At 48.3% G+C, this 17072-nt stretch overlaps 1 protein-coding gene across 2 annotated transcripts in view; it reads right to left on the bottom strand.

The window, feature by feature from the left end:
• Positions 1–12598, bottom strand: part of MAN1C1 (mannosidase alpha class 1C member 1) — a 173069-nt gene extending 160471 nt beyond the window's left edge. Inside the window, exon 1 of one of the 2 annotated variants that reach the window (XR_004183332.1) lies at positions 11103–12598. Coding sequence is in view for 1 of the 2 variants with exons in the window: in XM_031665644.1 (XP_031521504.1) it covers positions 11103–11642 (540 nt within the window). In the remaining variant the exon portion in view is untranslated. The remainder of the gene's footprint in view (positions 1–11102) is intronic. The other variant, XM_031665644.1, reaches the window with a different exon arrangement.
• Between the last annotated feature and the right edge of the window lie 4474 nt (positions 12599–17072).

Raw genomic sequence — 17072 nt, 5'->3', positions numbered from 1 at the left:
TTATCATCAGGGAAATGCAAATTAAAACTACAATGAGATACCACCTTACTCCTGCAAGAATGACATTATTAAAAAGTCAAAAAACAACAGATATTGGCATTGATGTGGTGAAAAGGGAACACTAATACACTGCTGGTAGGAATATAAATTAGTACAGCCTCTATGGAAAACAGTATAGAGATTCCTTAAAGAACTATAAGTAGATTTACCATTCGATCCTGCAATCCCACTACTGGGTATCTACTCAAATAAAAAGAAGTCATTACATGAAAAAAGACACATGTACACACATGTTTACTACAGCACAATTCACAATTGCAAAGATATGGAACCAACCTAAGTGTCCATTGGCCAACGAGTGGATAAAGAAAATGTGGTATATATATACCATGGAATACTACTCAGCCATGAAAAGGACTGAAATAGCATCTTTTGCAGCAACTTAGATGTAGCAGGAGGCCATTATTCTAAGTGAAGTAACTTAGGAATGGAAAACCAAATACTGTATGTTCTCACTTATAAATGGGAGCTAAGTAATGATTATACAAAGGCATACGAAGTGATATAACAGACTCTGGAGTCTCAGAAGGGGGAGGGATTTTTTAAAACCCTATATATTGAGCACAATCTATACTAGTTGGGTTAAGGGGGCACTAAAATATCAGAATTCACCGCTATGTAATTCATCCATGTAACCAAAGACCACTTGTACTCCAAAAGCTATTAAAATTTTAAAAATGGCTGGGTGTGGTGGCTTATGCCTATAATCCCAGCACTTTGGGAGGCAGGGGCAGACGGATCACCTGAGGTCAGGGGTTTGAGACCAGCCTGACCAACATGGTGAAATCCCGTCTCTACTAAAAATACAAAAATTAGCCAGGTGTGGTGGTGTGCACCTGTAATCTCAGCTACTTGGGAGGCTGAGGCAGGAGAATTGCTTGAACCCGGGAGGCAGAGGTTGCAGTGAACTGAGATCATGCCATTGCACTCCAGTCTGGGCAACAAGAGCGAAACTCTGTCTCAAAAATAAAAATAAAAATAAATGAAAATTTTAAAATATTTAAAAATAAGAATAAAGAATATCATTTACAGTATTTAAAACGTAAAACAGATACAGTTAATAAAATATGTTCAAGCTCTCTTGAACATAAACACTATAAAACACTGTTGAGAGAAATTAAAGAAAATCTAAATAAATGGACAGAGATACTACATTCATAGAATGAAAGACCCAGTATTGTTAAGATAACAACTCTCTCCAATTTGATCTATGGATTCAAGACAAACTCAGTCAAAATCTCAGCAAGGTTTTTTTTTTTTTTTTTTTTACTCTGTTGCCCAGGCTGGAGTACAGTGTTGCAATAATGGCTAACTGCAGTCTCAACCTCATTAGGCTCAAGCGATCCTCCCACCTCCCAGCCTTTCCAGGAGCAGGAACTATAGTTGCATACCATCATGCCTGGCTATTTTTTTTACTTTATTTTATTTTATTTTATTTTTTAGAGATTGGGTTTTGCCATGTTGCCCAGGCTGGTCTGGAACTCCTGGGCTCAATCCATCTACCCATCTTGGCCTCCCAAAATGCTGGGATTGTAGATGTGAGCCACCATGCCCAGCCTCCTAGCAAGATTTTTCATGAAAAGTGACAAATTTGTTCTCAAATGTATACAGACATGCAAAGGAACTACAATGGCCAAAGCTATTTTGAAAAAGAAGATCAAAGATGGAGGAATCACACTACCGGTTTTCAAGACTTACTATGAGGCTACAGCATCAAGAAAGCATGGATTGGCTGGGCACAGTGGCTCACGCCTGTAATCCCAGCACTTTGGGAGGCCGAGGCAGGCAAATCACTTGAGGTCAAGAGTTCAAGACCAGCTTGGCCAACATGGTAAAACCCTGTCTCTACTAAAAATACAAAACTTAGTCGGGCGTGGTGGCTCATGCCTGTAGTCTCAGCTACTTGGGAGGCTGAGACAGGAAGATTGCTTGAATCCGGGAGGCGGAGTGAGCTGAGATCACGCCACTGCACTCCAGCCTGGGTGACAAAGCGAGACTTTGTCAAAAAGAAAAAAAAAGCAAGCAAGCAAGCAAGCAAGCATGGATTGACATAAAAAATAAATCAGTAGAGTGGAAGAGTCCAGAAACAAAACCATATGTATACAGTCAATTAGTCCAACGAAGGTATCAAAGCAATTCAGCAGGGAAAGTTTTTTTCAACAACAGTGCTAAACAACTGGACATCTAAATAGAAAACAGTGAACTTTAACTCCTACCTTACATCATATACAAAATTAACTTGAAGTCAATGAAAGACCTAAATGTAAAAACTGAAATGATCAAGCTTCTGGAATTAAAAAATATTCATAACCTGGGGTAGGCAAAGTTTTTTTTTAAAGTAGATATAAAAAGCACTCATCAAAAGGAAAATACTGATTCACTGGCCTTTATAAAAATTAAAACTTCTGCTCTTTGAGTGACACCATTAAGAAAACGAAAAGACAAGCCACAGACTGGGAATAAACATTTATAATACATATATCCGCTAAAGAACTTGTATCTAAAATATGTAAAGAATTCTTGCGATTCAATAAGACAGTAAACAGACCAGTTTTTGACATTAAAAAGGAACAAAAGTTTTAAATAGACATCTATAAGAGAGATATAGAAATAACAAATAAATGGCTGGCACGGTGGCTCACACCTGTAATCCCAGCACTTTGGGAGGTCAAGGTAGGAGGATCACTTGAGGTCAGGAGATCAAGACCAACCTGGCTAACACAGTGCAACCTCGTCTCTACTAAAAATACAAAAAATTAGCTGGGTGTGGTGGTGGGCGCCTGTAGTCCCAGCTACTCAGGAGGCTGGAACAGGAGAATGGTGTGAACCTGGGAGGTGGAGTTTGCAGTGACCCAAGATCACACCACTGTACTCCAGCCTGGGTGACAGAGTGAGACTCCATCTCAAAAAAAAAAAAAAAAAAAGAAATAGCAAATAAACACATGAAAGGACATTCAATGTCAACAGTTAACAAGGAAACAAAAATTAAAGCCACAACAAACTGTCACTACACACCATCTTGAATAGCTAAACCTAAAAAGGTTGACAATAACAAGTGTCAGCAAGGATGCAGAACTCTCACATATTGCTGGTGGCATATAAAATGGTCTAACTACTTGGGGAAAGTGCTTCCAGTTTCTTATAAAGTCAATCACACATCTGCTCTATGAGCTAGTGATTCCACTCCTAGTTATACAAAAGAAATGAAAACATATGCTCACACATAGACTTGTACATAAAATGTTTATAGCAGCTTTATTCACAATAGCCAGAACAACTCAAAAGGCCAACAGGTGAATGAATAAACAAATTGGGGTATAATCATACAATGGAATACATCTCAACAATAAAAAGGAATGAAGTACTGATACACACAATATGGATCAATTTCATTACTGTCTTCAATGAACGAAGCCTTTTCCATAGGGCATGTACTGTACTATTCCACTTATTTTTTACTTTTTTTTCTCTTTTTTTTTTTTTTTTTTTTTTGAGACAGGGTCTCACTCTGTCACCCAGTCTGGAGTGCAGTGGCTTGATCAAAACTCACTATAGCTTCAGACTCGTGGGCTCAGTGAATCCACCCACCTTAGCCTCCTGAGTAGCTGGGAACACAGGTGTACACTACCACACCTGATTATTTTATATATATATGTGTATAATATATATATATATATATATATATAGAGAGAGAGAGAGAGAGGGAGTCTTGCTATGTTGCCCAAGCCAGTCTTGAACTCCTATCTTCATGTGATTCTCCCCCCTTAGCCTCCCAAAATGCTGGGATTACAGGCATGAGCCACTGTACCTGGCTTACTACTCCATTTTTCTGAAATTCTAGAACAGGCAAAAACTAATCTCAGCTGATAGCAATCAAGACAGTGATTAAGGCTAGATGAGAGGTTGATGATGGGTTAATCATCTGTCAAGGAGCAGAGGAACTTTCTGCGATGATGGAAATGTTCTGTGTATGATAGGACTGTGGTCTACACGGTTTTCTGCATTTCTGAAAATACAGCAAACTGTATATTTAAGATCTGTGCATTTGGCCGGGTACGGCTCACGCCTGTAATCCCAGCACTTTGAGAGGCCAAGGCAGGTGGATCACCTGAGGTCAGGAGTTCATAACCAGCCTGGTCAACATGGCAAACCCCCGTCTCTACTAAAAATACAAAATCAGCTGGGTATGGTGGCACGCACCTGTAGTGCCAGGTACTCAGGAGGCTGAGGCAGGAGAATCGCTTGAACCCGGGAGGTGGAGGTTGCAGTGAGCAGAGATTGTGCCACCGCACTCCAGGCTGGGAGACAGAGCAAGACTCCGTCTCAAAAAAAAAAAAAAAAAAAAAAAAAATTCTGCGCATTTCACTATATGTATTAATTAATTATACTTAAATAAATAGTAGCTACAACACAAGGTGGTTGTGTAAAAACTAAGACGAGATCATAAAGAACAGAAGCTGGGAAGCAAACAGTCTTAGTGATACATCCCATCAGCCTCAACAGGACATTGCCGCATCCACAGTGGATTTTATGGTGACCACGAGGCCAGCAAGAATGATTTGTGTTCAGCATGAGGCTTAAGAAGATGGCAGAGGTGTGAGGAGGAGAGAAAAACTTCCTGTTATTTGGCCATTGAGAATGGTTGCTATTTAGTGACAATTGTTTGCCCGGAAGGTTCACCTTGGGAGCAGCTGACTCCCAGAAGATGCCAGATAAAAGCACAATTATTGATCATCTATCAAGGCGGGCACTAATCAATATATCAAAGTTTCTTCTGTAAAAGTTACCACTAAAGGTACTGCACTAAAACAGATGGACAATTGCCCTGGTGGTAGCCTTTAATTAAAGAAGATTCCAAGAAATTCAGAGTAAGAACTGTTCTGACTACCTGCCTGCCAAGTGTGGGGAGCTCTCAATCAAATCTTAGGCAACAGCCTTCTAGGAGAGGAAACACCTGCAATTGAGTCCCCACACTGAGGCTGTGGTCTCTGTGGCTTCCTTTCTCTTTGAGAGCGGCGACACCAAAGCAGGTCTGACTTAACAGCAATCTCAGTTGTATCAACTCTACATTTAAGATATCCAAAACCCTGCTGTCAGAGCTACTGACCAGCCCCCAGAGTGAAGGGGGAGTGAGGAGGAAGAGGGAGGGGGCTAAGGTCCTTGAGTCCCTGGAATTCTTTGAGGAGTCTCCAATTTGGCTTCTTACCATCATCTGCATGGAAATATAGAGCTAAGAATATTTGTTGTTTCTTTTCCCCAAATTATGCAAATGCTTATGCATAAAGGCCTTGCTTGGTCCAGGAATAGTAGGGAATCAAGAACCAGGGCTTACTGTTTGGATGAGCCTGGTCTTTTTGGACTGCAGGTGCACAGAACTGGAATAATAATCCTTGACTCACGAACTTGTCCCTGCTCCATGAATGGCCCCTATTTTCAAGTAATGTAATCATAAATCCACGAGCTCGCCTGAGGCAACTATCCTACGTCCATCATTCCTTTGGGAAACCCTTCCCAATTTCATCAATGAAAGCAATGCAGGGAGAGCATAAAGCTCCCAACACTTCCTCTAACACAGATTCAACTTAGGATGCAAAGAGAGGTTTCTTTTCCAAGCCAGAGTCAGTATCCACAAGGCTGGGTGCTCACCTGGATTACCAAGAAGCTCCCTGCACGGAGGCTTTACAATCTGCAAGCCTGATTTATTTTTTTCAATAAGAGAAAAGATGTAAGTCCCTTTGAGCAAAGTATGCCTGATACATATCACAATATTTATTTTTGGTGGAGTAATGGATCCGTCTTCCGGGAAAGCTAGAGAAAAAGCATTTCTTGAACTCGGATGTAAATCAGTCACCGTGAAAACCACAGGAGAATCTATATTCTTACCCCCTCCTTCCTCTGCTAACTGTACTGTGAAATAGGCAGCGACTTTTAAAAATCGTCCTTCTATTTGTTTCTAGCCCTAACACTAAAGACAGAGTTAAGAATACGGAGCCTGAGAAGCAATTGCTCCTGGAATGCCTAATTCCCTCAAATGGTACAACTGGAAATGAAAGCAGAGACCCAACCAACATGTGGGAGTTAAGTTGTATACCTGGTAGGGACAAGTACTAAGCTTTACTCAACTGCACACTCTGTCCTACAGAAGGAGGAGGCGTGTAGCTGGGCTGAGGACATAAGGGTTTTCCAAGGGGCCTGTTCAGTTATTACAGGCCAGTCTCCACCTATGTTAAATGTACTGTAGAGCAGGACAAGAGGGAAACTGAAGAGACTGAAGGACCAGGGAGGAGGGAAAGGATCTTGAATGGATTTGCAACTCAAACAGAGCTCTTTGAAGGAAAGCTATTTAAATCTGAGCTGTTCCTAATATTAATTATCCTGAACATCTCACAGGCTCAGATTCACATGCTACAAAGCCTTTTAATTTTCCTACCTGTCCCTGGCACTAGTGATGATAAATCAGATATACAGAGAAACCACAAAAAAACCACACATGACTAACGAACCAGCCCGTTAATGGGGAGCAAAGATCATTTGCCAAGATAACTTATTCAGACACTGTCACATATCATAACCAGCAATACCCTGGCGGCTGAATGCAGCAGGCACAGAGGGCAAGAGCTGGGGCACTCCCTGCCAAATCACAGGCACCCTCCGATGCCTGCTATCTAGGCATGAGAGATTTTACTCATGGGTGCCACCTCCACTCCCTCAAGTCAGATTTGCCCTTAGAAAATTGCTGCAACTTCTAAAAGGCCTGCTGGGTCACTGAGCTGCTAAGCTTCTAAACCTGACTATAGCTCTTACTTTGAGGCTCCTTGGAATTCCAGGTACCCTGAGGGAGAAGACCCAGCCTCGGCCACTAGCAACCTTAACTGTTAGTTTATACATCTTTAATGTAGCCATTCATTCAAGTATCTGAGTTCCAACTAAATGTCAGACCCTATTCTAGGTGCTTGGGCAGATCCATAAACAAAACAGTAAAGAGGTGGAAGTGGAGGAGACAGAAGGGTCCCCTAAATGACAACCTCTTGGTTTTACCATGAAGACTGAGGTCCAGTAATAAACAGGAATTTCCAATCAGAGTTGATGGAACAGCTACGACTTGACCCAGCTTGGATTCTTAACAGAACTGCGGCATACAGTGGTTTATAAGAACGCTGGGCCAACAGCACAGGGAAGGTGGGGAAATTCAATCCACATTTTCCTCACCCAGCCCTGCACTCTGGAGTGGTGCTGGTGCTGCATCTGACCAGAGGAAGGAGCCCTTTCTGTGGTTTGTTTGAAAACACCATATGGTCAAGGGCAAGTCCCAACGCGTTCTCAGTGCCCCAGCCAGCCTAATTCCCTTTTATAACAAGCCCCCTTCACTGGAAGGAACAGGTTCCCCAGAACAACCACCAGGCACTGGCCGGGCGCGGAGGCTCGTGCCTGTAATCTCAGCACTTCGGGAGGCTGAGGCAAGTGGATCACCTGAGGTCAGGAGATCGAGACCAGCCTGGCCAACACAGCAAAACCCCGTTTCTACTAAAAATACAACAACTAGCCAGGCGTGGTGGGGCACCTGTAATCCCAGTTACTTGGGAGGTTAAGTCATGAGAATCACTTGAACCTGGAACCTGGGAGGCGGAGGCTGCAGTGAGCCAAGACCACACCACTGCACTGCAGCCTCGGCGACAGAGCAAGACTCCGTCTTAAAAAACAAAACAAAACAAACACAAACAAACAAAAACAACAACAAAAACACAACCAAGAATCATGGGTAGGACCCAGGGCAGTCTGAATTCTTCCACTGAGATATAACCGGAAAAAGCTGTACATTTCCATGTGTGAGACAAGTTCGTTTGAACTTGAATCCATAGGAAACCCACCTATGAATGACATCCCCCATTTCCTATATTATCCTCAGATCTGAAAGGCAAGGCTACTACCAAGCCTTCACCCCTTTACATTCTAGCCAACACCTTTACTCTTCATGATTCCAAGCTGAGGGTAATGGGAATAATTAACTTAATCAACAGCCTGAATGTCTACTCTTGGCTAGGTGCTAGACAGAGATACAGCAGTGAATATCACGACCCCATAAACACCACCACTACCATCACACCATTGTCCCTGACTTCCAGTACAAGATATCTCAAAACAGAGTTCGGAAAGCCCAGCTGCTATGGAGTCCCTGACCAGACTGGCAGCTCACTTAGGGGCCAGGGCCAGAAGCAAGAGGGTCTATAACCAGCTTATTCTCCTCTCCCTCACCCCATTGTACAAGAAGGTCCAGGAAGGAGAGGTGGCTTGCCCAAAGTCAGACAGTTGAGAGTGAGCTGAAACTCCAACCCATGTTCTGTGGGTCTCCTCTCTCCACCACATTGCTTTTGCCAAGGTTCCAAAACTGGAAAGTGAGGAAAAATAGTTGATTCTAGTGACAGAGTGTTTCCTGACGTATGCATGTCCAGAACCTGCAGCCTCAACCATCTTATCAACACAGACCTGGTGACCATGTCCATCTCTCAGGATGCTCATGAATACACGGTGTTGATCCAGAGTCCAAGCGTCCAGTTTTCACTCATGCTCATTTATCACCCTCTCTGACTCTCTCCTGATATTTACTTTCACTTTAAAATCTTATAAGAACAGGGCCTTTTTTATCTGATGCCAGCTCCCCCTCTGTTCCTTGGATTTAATCAATCCATGTCTGGAAATAAACAAACCAGAGAGGAAAGCAACAGTCCCTTTTGTGAAAACAGGCACCTTTCTAAAATGATCTACCCCTGGGCATGACGCAGATAGAATTTAAATGTGAAGGAAATAAAGACATCCTCCAGCAACCATCATATGCGTTCTTCCTGGGGTGGGACAGCAGGAATGGTAACTGTGTTAACAACTAAACCAAAAACCACTCTACATCTTTCGGGTTGTAATGGGGGTGTGGTCAGTGGCAGGAAGCCTGAAGAGTCAATAGCTTTCAAAACACAGAAACCAGTCCTCTCCATTCTGAGAAGCTTAAGGTCTTCAAGATTAGTAAGAGAGGGCTTGCTGAACACTAACTCCAAGTACATGCAGCATGCCTCCAGCTAGTACCAGGGGGTGCAAGAAGATGCCAGCTAGAAAGATCCAGACATCTGGCCACCAACTTAGACCTTCTCCCATCACATTATTTTATACCCGCCTGCAAAGCACAGAATCCTCCCCCCTCTTACCGCCCTCCAGTCACTCCAGCAAGCATCATCCAAGACTCTGCTGGCAAAAGAAACTGTCTTACACAGAGAGGGAAAATCAAGTTCCCTACTAGCCAGCCCGCCCTTCTTGCCATGACTCCCAGCCCCAGGCATTCGGAAATGGACCACCATCTAAGTGCAAACACGGAGAGCATCTCTTCTGAGGAGGACGGTAGTTAATTCTTAACCCTTTGGGCAGTTTGAAAATCCGATAGCACCTCTGGATGCCCCATGAAAAACTGCATGCATGCAATTTATATGTAATTTCACCGGGGGTCACTGCCCTCCTAGGAGGCCAAGAGGGGCAAAAAGAGCCACTGTGCTCAGAAGCAGCTTTGAGAAAGAGCTATGGGTGGTGCTTTTGAGTATTCAACAGCTTAGTTCCTTAACAAGAAAGGGAGAAATTAATGCCCCTTACTTAGCTACTGCAAGTTCCAGCTTTCAATCAACCTGAGATTTCAACAGGAATCTGGAAACTGAGAGCACACAAACATGCACACACACACACATACATACCAAGCACTCAGCTTCCTTGTGGCTTCCTATTGTAACTTCACAAAATGTCCTGTGATTGCTAGTTAAGTCTCCAAACAAAGTAACAGCAGAAATAAAAAGTGGAAGAGAGGTGGGTGCTGGAAGGGAGAATAGTTCAGACAAGGAGAAGGGGATAATCTGGCTAAGCTCTCCATCGGCTCTGAGCAGGTCTTGACAGAGCAGGTCCTGATCCTTGCTGCCTGCTCTTCCTGGAAATCAGGGCCGACCTGCTGACTTCTTTGCAGCAAAACAAAAGTCTAGGCAAAAGCAGTCCTTTCTTTCCTTTGAGTCCATGGGGAGGGGAGAGCATCCTCTCGTTTCTAGGGAGGAGACCCTGGCCCACAGCTTGCCCACGGCCCCCTCGTGGCCTGGGGGTGTCACTGCAGCCCCCTCTGCATTGCTGGGCACCATCCGCACGCAGGCAGTTCTAACAGTGGTCCAGCAGAATATTTAGTCAGCAGTAGCAAACTGGCAACTGTCTTCAAGCCTTGTGAGGCTTGTGTTTGCTTCTGATTTCTTAAACTAAGATTCAGACTTAAAGTGATCCTTCTAAATCTCTCCTCGTACAATCCCTACAGGGAACCAGCTCAAGACCTGCTTCATTAAGCCAATAACCTCGGAGCTTCCGTAACATGACCACTGCTTTATCATCTCTTCCTGCATCACATGCAATTATGTACAATCGTGTACAATTGTTCCAAAGCTCAATAGAAACAGAATGCACAATATCCTCTGGTTTGTAGGTTGCTTACTAGATTACAAAATATTTGCAGGACACCAAATATCCCCTTAAATCCTGGGTTTTCAGGTAAGCAGGTCCTACAGGGGTTTTGGACTTAAGGTTACACAGTGAAAAAGAATGGAACCAGTGACTCTGTGTCCATAAATGCAAAAAGCGGGTGCACTAAGAAACCTGAACTCCTCTCTCATTAGCAACTCCGCAAAGGGAAGGAGTGGGGCTCACTGGGGCTGGAGGTTGGACAGGACAGACCAGAGTCTGGGAGTGAGGGGGCAGTTGGTCTAGGGGTTCAGCTGCCATCTGTCACGGTGGGGACGATTAACTGACCCGAGTGGTGGGAAACTGTGTAGGGAGGACAGAAGGTGGGACACTTGGGAGGAAAGGGGAAGGTGCAAAGTGTAGTCTGCAGGGCCATAAGTAGACCCGGGACCAGGAGTGACTGAGGCAAGGGAAAGGGGTGGGAGCACCGGGATCAGGAGTGACTGAGGCAAGGGAAAGAGGATCTTCTCCTTAGTGGGGGCAATTGGTGGGAAGAATTGTGGGGGCTGAGTTCATACCTCCTTGACTTTCTCCCGCTGGGCTCGCACTCGGCTCTGGGGCTCCTGACTCTCATCGGCCCTCATTCCCAGGACCGGGTGGCGGAGGCGGCTCCGGAATGCGTTGAAGTCAAAGCGGAAAGAGATGCCCTCGTCCCCGGGCCTGGAGGCCGGGATGCTATTGCCCCGGGCCGCCGTGGCCTCCTCGCGGGGCCCGGTGGGGCGGGTGCGCCGCAGCCCCCCTTTCCTGCGGCGGGGACTGGCCCGGCTGCTGGGGTCATCCTCGCCCGGGGCCGGCGCGGCAGGGGCCGGGTTGGGAGGCGGCTCCTGCTCGCGGGCTGGGGCATGGCCGGCGATTTCGGCCACCACCTCCAGGCCAGGCTGCTGGGTCCGGGGGGCCAGGAAGAGGCGCTTGAGGCGAGAGGAGTGGGGCAGCAGGAAGAGGGCCCCGAAGCACAGGGTGACGAGGCCCGAGAGGAAGAGGAGGAAGAGGAACTTCTGCGGCAGCCGCAGCCCCCACGGGGAGGCCGGGACGAAGCCGGGCACTTTCCTCATGAGCATCTTGGCCGGGCCGGGGGCTCCAGGGGCCCTCGGAGTCCAGGCACGTGTCTGCGGGGCCGCGGTGAGGAGAGGGCGTCCGGAGCGCCGCCCGGGATGGGGATCCCTGAGCAGGGCTGCCAACCCTGAGAGTTTCGCCGCTTCGGGGGACTGTCCCCGAAGTTCAGGGAGTTTGGAGTGAGTCCTCCCGCGAGGAGGCGGGGGCGCAGCGGCCTCGGCGGGGCCCGGGCGAGCGGAGCGGCACGGCTCGGGGCCCGGGCCCGCAGCGACCGGCCGCGCGCCGCAGCCTCCCCTCCGGCCGAGCCCTCCCCGCCGCGCCGGGGCCCGCGCCTTCCCGCGCTGCGGCCTCCGGGACCGTCACATGCCGTCCGCGGCGTCCCGGCTGTCCGCGCCGAGGGGCGCCCGCAGGCCCGCACCGAGCCGCCCTCCGCCCCCCGGGCTCCCGCCTGCGCTGGTCGGCGCCCAAAGTTTCAGCTTCAGAAGCAGTTTCCGGAGGGGACCGAGGTGATAGGGGGCTGCCGTGTCAGCGCCGCCCCGAGCGCGCGCACACCCAGCCCGGTCGCGACAGCGCCCGGTTCGACTATCGGGACACGTCCACAACTTTCTCCGCCGCCGAGCGGGCGCCGGGAGCGGCCAGGGAGCAGGAGAAGGCACTTCCGAGCCTGCGGGGGTAGGAGGCTTCCCCGGACCCCCGAGAGCGCAGGGATGCCCGAGTCCGGAGCCGCGGCTGGGCGGCTGCAGCTGCGCCCGGGAGCGCGGGCTCCCGCCCCTCCAACTCGGTAGGGCGCGGGGCTCCCGCTGGGATCACCTGTTCCCGGCCCCGCCGGCTCCGCGGAGCGCGCAGCCCCGGCCGCGCCTCCCCCGCTGCAGCTGTCGTCCTCGCAGCGACCGCTCCAGACGGGCTGCCGCCGCCGAGCCTGCGCCCCACACGCGCGCACAGCCGCCGGGCAGCCTCCGCCGCCGTCCCCGCCGCCGCCGCCGCTCGGGCTTTCACTGCGACAGCGCTCGCCGCCCCGCCTCCTGCCGCTCGCCAGCCACGCCCGCCGGCCACGCCCACGCGCGCGCCCCGCACCCCCTCCTGCCGCCGCCGCGCCGCAGAGGGGCTGAGGGCCGCGCGTCCGGGGGCGGGGCAGAGGCAGAGCGCGGGCGGGAGCGCAGCCCGGCTCCAAGCCCCACCCTCCCCGAAAGGCCGGCGTCGCGCGCACCCCCGATCCCGCCGGCGCCAATGGTCCAGCGGCCGGGGGCTGGCGAGGGCGGGGGCGGAGAGCGCAGCGAGGGCATTGGCTGCATCCGAGGGATCCCCGTTGGGCCACAGTCGCCTATTGGTTACTGCCCAGTCTTCGCTGGACCCCGAGCGACCGAGACCACCCCTCAACCCGCCCGCGAGGCTCGGGTTGGTGGCCCCCGGAAGCGGGCCGGAGACAGTGCTGGAGGGCTGTGCCCGTCGCTGGGTGACCTCTCTCGCCCCCCAGTGTCAGTCCGGGGTTGTCAGGGAGCTGGCAGCCCGCGCCCTGGCGGCTGCCCCGGGCTTCTCAGCGCTAACGCCGAGCCGCGGCGATGCTGTTCGTGGCTGGAGCCAAGCCAGAGAGCTGTGACCGCGGCGGGGTCGGCGGAGGCGGTGTTTCCACTAACCCCCCGCAGACCACTGCGTGACTTCCTTTTCCTACAACCCTAAACGGGGCCAGGGCCCCTGGGTGGAGCAGGGAGGGAGGCTGACCGTAGCCTTGAGAAGCAGCGAAAGGAAGAGCGCCCCGAGCGTGTCTACAGTAGACCACACACATCATGTGACGGACGTGTACCTTGATGCCTACGTGTGTTTATATGCACATGTGTGCGTCTGGGCATAGATCCATATGCACACAGAGACTGACATGTGGGTGTGTACATGCACTCAAACATACACTTAATTTGGGTATGGACACCCAAGTGATTATACCACAGTATGCATAGACATATATGGAAATTAGCACAAACATGGACATATGCACCCGCATACCCACATTCAGGCAACAGATACCTCCAAAAACAGCCGGGCATCAACTCCCAGACACGCGTGTCCTCAACCGCAAGGCCGTCACACCTTCCTCCTCGGACTTAGTCTCTGCATCTTCCCTTCCTGTTAAACCTAACCCAGGGTGAAGCAACATTGTGCTGGGTGGGTCTTTCATGCAAAACACTTTATAGAGACAAATAACAGCAGAGGGAGAGACAAATTAAGAGGTTTGTAATAGGCAAGAGGGAGAATATCTACTTTCAACTGCAATTTAAAATGAAATGCAGCGTTGACGAGACAGAAAATACTGCAGGGAAGCCTTTCCCAACAGAAGAAGGGGGCCAGGCAGGCTCTCTCCTCGTAAATCTTGCTTCTTCCCTGAGGTCTGATGCGGATGGGCGGCTGGGACTCAGTCATCCTTCTACCTCTGGCCAGACAACTGACAGCAGACCCACCCTCGATGTTTAAATATCCCTGGCATGCAACTTTCTCTCAACTGAAAATGAAAGTGGGGTAACAGGTGCAAACATTTTGGTCACTGGAGATGACTAATCCTTCCCAATCCCACAAATACACGCAGCTTAAATATAAAATTCTAATTCAGATATTTCAATCTCTGGTGAGTTTGGTTGGCAGGTTGATGTGGAACCAGCTGTGCATGTCAGAGATAAGCATGTGACCCTTTTGGGTGCAGGAGCCCAGAGACCTGGCCTGGCCTCACCCATGTCGCCAACACCCAAGCATCGTCTCACTGGGTCTCAGTGCAGGAAAGGGCAGCCATGTGTTTGGAGAACCAGGCAGGGAGCCAGCATTCATTAGAGTCGTCATCTGCATTGTTCCTCATTGAGAGTGTAGGGGAATCACTGTTCAGTCCCCTGTGAAGGTAGGATCCAGAAAGGGAGAAGAGCAGAGCTGAATCTCAGAAGGAAATGTCTGTTTGAACTAGATGCTCACTGTGATATGACACTCTGACCAAACTCTGCTATGCTCCGTGAGCCAGGGTAGAAAGTGGGACTGCAGCAAGACTGACGTGCCTTTCAAACTCAGGCCACGAAAACTAGAGGCCCCAGCAGGTAACTCCATTTCAAAGTGATGTGATGTTGGTGATCACACCAAGTTGTTGATACCATCACTTGCTAGGGAGATACCAGTCTCTCTCTAAAAAGCTTTCTGAAACCCTGGGTGTCCCCTTGCCCCACACCTCTAGCCCCCAGAGACCTCATACATCCCGTGGCTCTTCTCCCACTGACTTGTGACTATTGGCGTGCTTTCCCAAAGCAGGTGCTCCGTTCTTCACCATGGCTTGCTTACTTCTCTAACTCTCTAACTTATCTAACTGCCCAGGTCTTAATCACGATGCCTTCCACATGGGCACTGCGTTTGCTCAGTAAATGAATGAAGAAATGAGTGAGTAGATGCTCATTTCACAGATGTGGAAACTGAGGCTCAGGGAATGGACAACAGTGAACTAACATTTTCTATGTGCCAAATACATATTGTCTCATTTACTTTCCAGAATAATCTTTGTGGTAGATAATTATTAACAGCCCCATTTTACAGATAAGAATACCAAGGAGACTTGGGATGAGTTATAAGTATCTATATTAGAGTTCTCCAGAACAACAGAACCAATAGGCTATATATAGATATATAAAAAGAGATTTATTATGAGAGATTGACTTCTGTGATTATGGAAGGCTGAGAAGTTCCACAGTCTGCCGTCTGCAATCTGGAGGTCTAAAAAACTGGTGGTGTAGTTCCAGTCCAAGCTAGGAGGCCTGATAGTGTAAATACCAGTCTGAGTCTGAAGACCCGAGAACCAGGAGAGCTGACGTCCAAGAACAGGAGAAGATGGATGTTCCAGCTCAAGCACAGAGCATGAATTTGCCATTCCTCTTCCTTTTTGTTCTGTTTGGGCCATCGGTGGATTGGATACTGCCCATCCACATTGGTAAGGGCAGATCTTCTTTACTCAATTTACTGATTAAATTACTAATCTCTTCCAGAAATTCCCTTACAGACACACCCAGAAGTGATGTTTTATCAGCTATGTAAGCATCCCTTAGCCCAGTCAAATTGACACACAAAATTAACCTTTACAGTATCTTTCTCAGTTTAATTCAGAAATTCAAACGGAACTGAGAACAGAAACAAACAGCTATTTCTAAAAATCTATTTATTCTGTCAACAAATCTTTATTCAAATTAGATGCAAGATATTGCACTAGTTTTGGACACAAAGGTGAGCAAAGCATGGTCCCTTGTTACTATCGATTAATTCATTCAGTAAAAAACTACTTATTGAACACCTGCTATGTGCCAGGTACAGAGAGGCAGGGGATACAGCCCTGTCACAGACGTGAAGCCTGCCTTCATGGAACTTCTTGTCTAAAAGGCAACAAACGCAGACCAATCTGGCCCATCAGGAAGGGAACCCCCAGGCACCAGTGTTAGTGCTTCACTCACATCCTGTCTTACCCTCACAACAGCCCTCTCTGAGGTAGGTCTCAAGAACCCAGTTTAGCAGATGGGGAAATTGAGACTCAGGGTGTGATGTGACTTGTCCAAAGCCACATAGGGCAAATATGAGGGGAAATCAGGCCCATCTAATCACAGAATCTATGTGCTTTCTGTTAATGATATTAGCAACTACTAAGATTGATGGAGCACTTACCATGTGATTGAGCCCTTTTAAAAACATGTTAAAGACTAAACTGGCCAGGCACAGTATCTCACGCCTGTAATTTCAGCACTTTGGGAGGCCAAGGTGGGCGGATCACCTGAGGTCAGGAGTTCAAGACCAGCCTGGCCCACATGGGGAAATCCTGTCTCTACTAAAAATACAGAAATTAGCTGGGCGTGGTGGCATGTGCCTGTAATCCCAGCTACTCAGGAGGCTGAGGCACGAGAATCACTTGAACCTGGGAGTTGGAGGCTATAGTGAGCCAAGATCATGCCACTGCTCTCTAGCCTTGGTGATACAGTGAGGCTCTGTCTCAAAAAAAAATAATAATAATAACAAGACTAACTTATTTGACCCTTACAGCACCCCATGTGAGGGGTACCATTAAGCACAGAGATGTTAAGGAACTTACCCAAAGTCACACAGCTGGGAAGTGGCAGAAGAGAGATTTGAGCCCAATCAGGATCCAGAGCCCTCTATGCCTGTCAGAGTCTACTGTCTCCCTCTTGTAATGCTGTGAGAGCAGGTTCTATAGGTAATGAGAGCAAAGAAAGAGCACTGGCCTCAGGCAAGATCATCACAGGTTCGTTGGGAGGATTATGTAAGTTCATTCAGTTGTTCAACAAGCAGGTACAAGACACCTGATGTATATACCCAACCCAAGGCAATACACTAAGCTTTAGGGATATAGTAGTGAGAAAAAGCAGACACATTTCTCCCATCATGGAGCCTACAGTCTCATGGGGAAGATGAGTTTA

Source organism: Papio anubis, chromosome 1 (genome assembly GCF_008728515.1).
Source record: "Papio anubis isolate 15944 chromosome 1, Panubis1.0, whole genome shotgun sequence".
Classification (NCBI taxonomy): domain Eukaryota; kingdom Metazoa; phylum Chordata; class Mammalia; order Primates; family Cercopithecidae; genus Papio; species Papio anubis.
Note: the sequence above shows the minus strand (reverse complement) of the source record. Positions and strands in the feature narration are given on the sequence as shown.